The sequence below is a fragment of the Oryza glaberrima genome, chromosome 6, assembly GCF_000147395.1.
Source record: "Oryza glaberrima chromosome 6, OglaRS2, whole genome shotgun sequence".
NCBI lineage: Eukaryota > Viridiplantae > Streptophyta > Magnoliopsida > Poales > Poaceae > Oryza > Oryza glaberrima.
In genome coordinates this window covers 18,422,537-18,432,160 of record NC_068331.1, presented here as the reverse complement: position 1 = coordinate 18,432,160, position 9,624 = coordinate 18,422,537, and the positions used below count along the sequence as shown (strand labels likewise).

General features: G+C 46.3%; 1 protein-coding gene across 1 annotated transcript; it reads left to right on the top strand.

The window, feature by feature from the left end:
• The first annotated feature begins 3,510 nt into the window (after nucleotides 1–3,510).
• LOC127776962 (uncharacterized) lies at nucleotides 3,511–4,830 on the top strand. Its single transcript, XM_052303504.1, has 4 exons — nucleotides 3,511–3,568; nucleotides 4,310–4,440; nucleotides 4,501–4,698; nucleotides 4,768–4,830. The coding sequence occupies exons 1-4, from the start codon at nucleotides 3,511–3,513 to the stop codon at nucleotides 4,828–4,830; spliced, it is 450 nt and encodes a 149-aa protein (XP_052159464.1).
• Nucleotides 4,831–9,624: the final 4,794 nt, after the last annotated feature.

Sequence of the window (9,624 nt, the reverse complement as noted above, 5' to 3'; positions counted from 1 at the left end):
GTCAGCATGCTGTCATGGAGGAGTCACATGATAGTTTGAGGAACTACCTGAACTAACCAAGGCTCACCAGGAAATACTGAGCTCATTTCCTTGATCCATGGGGTGTCAATGTTGCATGCCTTCATGGAATTGGTATTGATGTTGTGCTTATGTTTGGTATGGCCAAATATATCTAAGGTTGCCACTACTCTTTAGGTGTGTTTGTTTTGAGTCAACATTACAGCTGCTGATGAAACAAAGCAATAGATGTGTTTCATTTGCGAATTAAGCAGGAGAGAACGAGCTAAATATTATGTGTACCTTTATATATCCTGATTTAAAATATTATGCTGGTAGTTTGCCTATCTGCAAAATATAATGCTACTAGCTACTCTGCCAAAATTAGAACGTCCTAAACCTAGATGCATGTCATTGTTTTTTCTCCAGAGGTTTATATTTTCAATAGGCAGCCAGGCAGGTTCTCTTCAACTTGGGCATGGTTAAGCATCATCAAACAATCAACAGATGTGTTTATATGTCCAGGAAAATTCCTTGTGTCTGAAAGCTCCATGAAAGATGATACAACTTGTTCAATAAAAGGACATGCAACTCAGCAGAAAGGCACCACCCAACCATATGCAAAAGACCATACATGACGGGATCACATGTCTCCTAGAAATAGGCAATTCAGAACCAAAACACATTAGCACTTGAACTGTAATTCAGTAAGAAAATAATGCCTTGATAGTTATTCTTTTTTACTTGCAGTTTCACTTCTAGCTGAAAATTGTGCAGAGTTTGATCATTAATTGTTTGCTTTCAAAAAGTAGCAACATCACAATGTATAAATTGTGCTTGACCCACTACTTTTAGCTTTGATGGTAAGGAAGTAGTGATTCAACAGAGTGGTTTTTATAGAGAACCATCCAAATTGTTAGGTTAGTATAGTCTATACGAAATTGTCTCAAGTACCGGAAGAATTTATGTGGAGTGCATTGCATAGAAATGATTGCATAGATTCTTCTTCGTTTGCTAATATATACTGTCAAAACGTGCCTTGCACGTACGTGAGATTGGGAAAGAGCAGTCGAGCTTATGCTGCTCACCTACTAGGCGGAAGGAAAAAAACATACCAGCGTATTTACGATGAAAAAAATTAAAGCAACGTGTAAACAAATAAAGCCAAAAAATAAACGTACTTAGTACCATCGAAATAAATCGAAAATAGAATTTTCTACATATAAAAATAAAATTATTATTCCACAAATATACATCAACTAGACGTGTCTAAAAAAATCAAATATCGAATTAACGTTATGTAAACAATCATATTTTACAATATTTTTAAATTATATATAAATTTAAGCAAATATCACCGTTGATTTTCACTTAAATTGGTGAACCCAATATTTTAGACCATTTGATTATATATGTTTTATATAAGAAACTAATAAGTTACTCTGTCTACATATACGGAAGAACTGTATAACTGTTGGCTAGAAAAACAAAAAAAAAAAGTAGTCAGCACGTAGTACGTAAGTATGGGGAAAGAAATGAAACTTACCTACTGGCGTCCATCGGAAGAAAGAAAAATCTACATACAGACTTACTTAAAAAACAATAAAACAAAAAAATATATCATTAGAAAAGATCGACGGTCTTTTGAAATAGTATTTTCTATTATTTAAAGATAAATATATTACTTTACAAATTTTGTAAATATAAGTAGTTAAACTAGATTTATTAAATATGAAATATCCAATCAATGATCTTTAAAAGTTCTATCTGAACATAAGAAGATGACATATATAGTATTTAATGATATGATAATTTTTTATTTCACATTATATTTTAGGTTGACAAGTATCACTTGACGATATACAACGCTAATTTAAATCTACATACATAAAAATTAAACAACACAATTTAGTTGTTTTATTTTACTCAATTAGATTAGATTTATTATTTACAAATAACATATTTCTCCTATACACGTTTACATGATAAATATGAAACTGTTGACCAGAAATTGTACCAACATATGATTGGAAAAAACAACAATTCTCATGTATCGTTTGTCCGAAGAACAGGAAACCATATGCGCGTACTTATGATAAAGACAAAAAATCGATAGTCATTAAAATAAAATTTTCTACAATTTAAAGATAAAATATAATAATCTTCAAATTTACGCAAATATAAATACAAAATATAAGATCAATGCTTTTTAAGTGTTCTATCTTTTACATTATTTTAAAATTATATATCCAATTTGTGGTCACGTTGTATTCCTTTAAATAAATAAACAATTAATGTCTATAGCCCTAAATACATCACAACATATGGAGCCGATATGTAATAGTTAATGTTATGATAATAATTTCACATCATATTTTAGTTGTAAAAAACACTTGATAAATATACAACACTAATTTAAATAAAAATTTGCAAATGTATTCTCCAAGTTACTAAAGGTGTATCATGTAATTAAAAACAATTGGGGTTGAAAACAAACCAGACACTGAACTAACATGCACTACACTATAGATATTTGTCAAAATATAATTGTCGACGGGGGATACCCGTAGACCGGATAAAGAGGGTATTGGGGTACGCTGGTACGAGGATCTACGTAGTACAACATCATGGAAACAGAAGACAGAGATTATACTGGTTCAGGCCCCTTGATAGGTAATAGCCCTAATCCAGTTGGTATGGGATTATATAGTGGAAACCACAAATTACAAAGGGAATTACAGAACTCGATGATACCGACAAGATCGTAGTCGAGTTGGTTCGACTAGATCACCCGGCGACTTGGCTCCTGTAGACTCCGGCTTCATAGGCTGTGGTAGATGTGTTGGCGGTAAGATTCGATGCCTTAGGTCCTCCCGGGGGGGGGTCCCCTTTATATCGCAGGTTAGGTGGTTTCCAAGTAGGACTCGGAGACATCGGACCCTGCACGATACAGTGACGACCCAGTCCTATACGGGTAGAAATCTTTCCATCTGTGGACTTCGTGATGAATTTCCTTAGCGTATATAGAGAACGTCCGTACACGCGCAGATATACCATATCGCTGTATGGTGTATATCTAAGGGTAGAGGGTATGCCTTATCCGTAACCCTGGCAGTAGCCCCCGACTTCTGCTTAAATGAACTCATGTAACCGATTACGACTTCTGATGTCGGAGTTATTGTCGTTCTCGACTGGTCGATCTCGGTGTGAGGACCGTAGAGACAAGGAGTAGTCGACAACACCATGCGAAGTTCAACGGTCATGAGTGAATTTAGATTGAAGTCCAAAAACTGCCGCGCGTAACGGACCCAGAAATTTTTGGCGGCCATCTCTCTCCTTTCCTTGGAATTCGCACCGTCGGTAGTGCGCCTATTTAAGGGGGTTTTGGGAATCCATTTTGGAGTCCGCCTGTTGCAAAAAATTTCTAGCCTCCAAATGCTCTTCGTCTTCTGTGCTTCCGCACAAACCCTAACTTACTCATCTCGATCTCTTCTCCGGCGATCTCCAGCGGCAATGGACCTCGACAAGTCCACTTCCACTAGCGCGTCCTTGAAGAAGTTGCAGGAGGAAGGTGCTCTCCCCGGTCGCGGGACCATGGAGTGGGAACCAGGAGATACTGAACCTGAACCTGTCCTGGGCCGCATGGTTGCGGTTGAGGACTATATTCTCTGTGGTTTTCTTCCTCCGCCTTCTGAGTTTTTCCTTCTTGTCTTGAACTTCTACGGTCTTTCTCTGCTCCATCTGAACCCCAAATCCACAGCCTTCCTCAGCATTTTTCCCATCTCTGTGAGGCCTACATTGGGGTAGAGCCATTTCTTGACCTCTTTCATTTCAACTACGAGTTGCGCTGGATGGAACCTAAAAAGGTATCCGGGTGTGTTGGTTTCCGACTTCAGGATGGCCTGAAATCGCGATACATCCCCTTTCAGTGCCCCTCTTCTCGTAGCAAATGGTGGGCGAGGTGGTTCTATCTTCAGATAGAAAATTCGGATCCAGTCTTCGTTATCCCTGAGGAACAACCAGACAAGATTCCGTCTTGGACCGCCAAACCCGCCTTGACCCCATCCCTTCAGTCTTTCATCGATGTCATCGATGACCTCCGAGTACGAGGGTTGTCGGGGTATGAAGTCGTTGCCGACTTCATTGGTAGGCGGATCCAGCCGCTCTAGGCTCGAGCCCATCCAGCCTTTGACTACTCTGGGCTGGAGGACGCGACCCGGGTTTCTCCTCGGGGTATTTTTCTTGCATTCCGGATCCCTTCCTTATGCACACATTCCTCCTAACTTATCGAAATCTGGTTCTCGATCTACAGGTTTGAACAGCGAAACCGTTGAGCACCGTGTCGGCCAGGTGATGGTCAGTGGCCCCACGACGGCAAGCAACGTCCCCGCCCCTCTTTGTGAGAAAGGGGCGGCTAAGCGCGAAGCTGCAATCAACCTGAGTGTAATCGACAACCCTTTACCTTTTTCTTCTAGGATCGCATCGTGACTTCATGCAGTGCAGGCTCTCCCTCTGACCGACGTCATTGGGCCACTCGTGGACCACCAGGCGGCGGCTTCGTTGAAGGAGGGCGTCGCCCAGTTGGCGTCCGACGTGTCTACTGCTGCTGCTGCTGCCATGACTAGCGGTGGTAATGTTCCGAGGAAGGGGAGGAAATTTTCCTCCGTGCTCGGCAACCGTCGGAAAACGCCCACCCCGTCGGTAAGCCTCTTTGGTTATTGATTGCGTAGTCGGAAGATGTCGTCCTCATGTTGTACTCAGTTTACTTAGGCCTCGGATGCGTCTCCCCCGCCTCCGCGATGGCAGAGGCTGGTGACACTCGGCGAGAAGTAAGTGGACGAATTTGAGGTCCTTCACTTGATCAAATTCTGGTAGGTCGTCTTGATGGCCAACGTGGAAATCTTTCGTAGGGCGTCGCGGGCGAAGGCGGCGCAAGATGGGTCCAGATGGAACTTGTCACGACCGGAAATAACCCAATGGGCGTTCCTTACGTGCGTGTATTATTCCTTGTCCCAGGAGGCAAGGTACACCAAAAGTTGATACAATACAGAGTTTAACAAGCGGAAGCGTAAATAGTTAATTTATTACATGGGCGGCGAAGGCCCAGCACACATGAAGACAAACAAAAAACAGCGGAAGACTAGGGCGACGACCACAGGCGCTTGACGGCAGGAACGAGCTAGACACCAAAGCCTTCATCTTCCAGGAACTCCTCTTCTGGGTTTGGGAAAAATTGAGCAAGACTGAGTACAACCACCGTACTCAACAAGACACACCCACAAGTGCAGAATAAATGCAAGGGGTACAAGGGAGTTATAATATAGGGGGTTAGGGTTTGCAGTAAACAGCATTAAAAGACACTTAGTTGCTCAAAGCTACTTTTAAAAACACGATCCTAGAGCTATACAATATTATTAATCAAGGCCGTGAACCCACACGAACCTGCCTTAACCCAAGGCCTACGATGATTCAGACCGAACTGGCAACCCAACCCTGGGTCCTAGCTTGTCCCAAGCCAACCCAGGCCAACCATTCCACATTTTAGTTGTTAAGCAGGTTTTAAGAATTTAAAACACTAACTTGGGTACATTGCTAGGCTTGCCCATAACCGAGGGCGCGGCTATTCGAATAGATTATACTCTGATCAGAGGTGTACATCTTTACGGCGCGCCCGGAGGCGGCCACGACGGCACAGCCGGCGGGAGGCGGCGCCCGCGCCCCTATGGTCGCCGGCGGCGGCCATAGGCACGGCGGAGCGGCGGCCGAGAGAGGGGAAGGGAAGGGGGAAAAGAGACGGCGGTCCATGGCTCACCCCGGGTCGACGGCGACGACAAAGGAGGCAGCTGGAGCGGAGGAAGGCGGCGGCGCAACTCGGGTGGACGGGGACGACGGCGCTCCGGCGGTCGACGAGCTCGGCGAGGTGGTGGACGGGGTCGGCGGCGATGCGGCAAAGCCGTAGAAGGCGACGTCGAGGCGGGAGACGGTACCGGCGAGCGGAGAGGGCCGGCCGGAGGTCGTCGGCGACGGAGGAGAGAGAGGGCGACGGCGCGAGCTCGATTCCGCCGGGGAGACGGTGCGGCAAGTGGCGGAAACGGGCGAGGGAGGCGAGGGGAGGGTTTAAATAGGGTTGGGAGGGAGAGAGGGCGGCCGGCGGGGAAGGAAACCGGCGCGGGAGGTCCGGCCGCCATCAATGGCGCCGGCGAGATTTGCGGGAGCAAATCCGGCCGTTTGAATGCGAGAGAGAGGGGGGGAAAGGGGGAGGGGATCACGGGGAATAATTCCCCCCACTTAATTGCATGCGGGGGCGGCAGGATGCGGCGGATGCGGCGGCGGCGGCGGCGCTTGGCGCGGAAGGGGCGGCGGGAGCGGCGGGAGGACGGGGATGACGGGTGGGCCCCACCCGTCAGCGAGGGTGGCGGGTGGGCCCGCTCGTCAGCAGCGCACGCGCAGGGAGAGGCCGAATGGGCCGCGGGGGAGAGGAGAGAGAGAGGAAGGGAGATGGGCCGGATTCGGCCCATCCGAGGGGAGAGAGATTTTTAGGGTTTTTCTTTTTATAAAACCTTTTCAACTTTGTTTATTTCTTAATAATTATTATTTGTGCTCTGAAAATTCCATTAAAATTTATTTACACATTTTAGGCTTTTAGGAATTATAAAAAATCCTCCAAGCCTTATTTTACTTTTAACTTTGCACATTTTAATTTTTAGAGGCTTTCACAAGGATTTTATTATTCTAGGCATAATTTGAAAGGATATATTTTTGGGTCGTTTTGGGACGTGACAAAGCTACCCCCTTTAAACGGAATCTCGACCCCGAGATTCGGAAGAATTGGCGAAGAGATCGGGATGGGCTGCCTTCAGCTCGTCTTCACGTTCCCAAGTAGCTTCTTCCTCGGCATGGTTGCTCCATTGGACCTTGCAAAAACGGATTACCCGGTTCCTGGTCCTGCGCTCCATGGTGTCCAGAATCTTCACCGGATTCTCTACATAGGTCAAGTCTTCGCGAACTTTAATTTGCTCTGAATCGGCCTGCTCGGACGGCACTCGAAGACATTTCTTGAGTTGCGACACATGGAACACATCATGCACATTGCCCAAGGATGCGGGCAGCTCCAACTGGTAAGCTACTTCTCCGCGTCAAGCAATGATGCGGAAAGGCCCCGCAAACCTAGGTGTGAGCTTCCCTTTTGTCTGAAACTTGTGTACACCCCGCAACAGCGTGACCCGAAGGTACACAAAATCGTCCACTGCGAATTCCATGTTACGGCGTCGGTTATCTGCATAACTCTTCTGCCGGGACTGTGCCACCTTTAGATTATCCCGAATGGTTCTGACTTTAGCTTCAGCTTCTCTCAGGATATCAGTCCCAAGCACTTGGCTTTCCCCGACTTGGTCCCACAATAGTGGTGTTCGGCATTTGCGGCCATACAACGCTTCATATGGTGCCATTTGTATGCTGGCTTGGTAGCTGTTATTATAGGAGAACTCGGCATAGGGGAGACTCTTATCCCAGGTCTTCCCAAAATCTAGAACACAGGCGCGGAGCATGTCTTCTAGGACCTGATTCAGATGCTCGGTCTGTCCATCGGTTTGCGGGTGATACGCGGTGCTGAAATTTAATCGGGTACCCAACTCTTCTTGGAGCTTCTTCCAGAAGTGAGAGGTGAATTGGCTTCCCCTATCAGATACGATTTTCTTAGGAACGCCATGGAGACTCACGATCCTAGCGAAGTAGAGTTCAGCTAATTTGTTCCCTCCATAGGTGGTCTTCACAGGAATAAACCGAGCTACCTTGGTTAGTCGATCCACGACTACCCATATAGAATCGTATCCACCTTTGGTTTTTGGAAGCCCGGTGATGAAATCCATCCCAATTTCATCCCATTTCCATTCTGGTACTTGGAGAGGTTGGAGAAGTCCGGCCGGTCGTTGGTGCTCTGCTTTGACATGTTGGCACACATCACAAAGGGCCACGAACTCTGCAATTTCCCGCTTCATACTAACCCACCAGTATTTCTCTTTCAAGTCTAAGTACATCTTCGTGCTGCCAGGGTGGATGGAATAAGAACTTTCGTGAGCTTCCTGAAGTATCAACTGTTTAAGTTCCTTGTCGTCCGGAACGCATACACGATTTCCGTTCCATAGGGTCCCGTGTTCATCTTCTGTGAAACCAGCGGCTTTACCCTGTTTCATATTCTTGAGAATCCCATGCATATCTGGATCATTTTTTTGAGCCTCACGGATTTGATCGAGCAAGGTAGGCTCTGCTTCCAGCGTAGCCAAGAATCCATGGCTAACGATGCTTAGGTTCAGGGCTTCCAATTGTTGATTAAGCTCCGGTGGAATGCCACGGACGCCAAGAGTGTTGCAATGGCTTTTTCGACTCAGCACGTCTGCGACCACGTTGGCCTTACCAGGGTGATAGTGGATTCCCACATCATAATCCTTGATGAGCTCTAACCATCTTCTCTGCCGAAGATTCAGATCCGACTGAGTGAAGATGTATTTCAAACTCTTATGATCGGTATATATTTCGCAGCGATTTCCAATGAGATAATGCTGCCAGATTTTTAGAGCATGAACCACAGCGGCCAACTCCAAATCATGGGTAGGGTAGTTGCCTTCATGGGGCCATAGCTGGCATGAGGCATAGGCTACCACATGACCTTCCTGCATTAATACGCACCCCAATCCTTGGCGCGAAGCGTCACCGTACACCAGGAAGTCCTTGCGAGTATCCGGTAAGATTAACACTGGCGAGGTAACCAGCTTTTCTTTGAGAGTTTGGAATGCTTTCTCACACTGTGGACTCCACACAAATTTTTCTTCCTTCTTCAGCAGCTGCGTCATGGGTCTGGCAATTTTGGAGAAATTCTCGATGAATCTTCGGTAGTATCCTGCCAAACCCAAAAAGCTGCGAACCTGAGTGACTGTCTTGGGTTGCTTCCAATCAGTGACGGCGGTCACCGTTTCGGGATCCACAGCAACTCCTTTAGCAGATATCACGTGCCCTAAGAACTTGACTTCGAACAACCAGAACTCACACTTGCTGAGCTTGGCATACAATTGGTGCTCCCGGAGCTTTCCCAACACTAAACGGAGATGCTGCTGATGGTCTTCCTCTGATTGTGAGTACACCAGTATGTCATCAATAAAGACCACAACAAACTTATCCAGCTATTCCATGAACACTTTGTTCATTAAGTTCATGAAGAAGGCAGGAGCATTGAGGTCGGGGCGCGGAGCGAGGTTGCTGCTGCTGCTGCTGCTGCGAGGAGGATCCCCCTGGATAGGGATTGGTGTAGCGGATCCTTTTGTTAGCCCCTGTTGGTTGCGGAAATTCGCCAAGCGATGCTTGTGCGACTCCAATTCCTTGTGCTTGGCTTCCAGGCGGATGCTCTTGTCCACCAGGCGCTAGAAATCAAGATAGTCCCCGGAGACCAGACGCACAGACAGCTCAGGGTCCATTCCTGCCAGGAATTTCTCCTGCTTCTCCTCATCTTCACGAACATCCTCTGGGGCGTACCGGGCCAAGTTATTGAACTCGTGCAAATACTCCATCACGCAGCGGTTGCCTTGCTTCAACTCCCGAAATTCCCTCTTCTTAAGGGCCATGACTCCGGCGGGC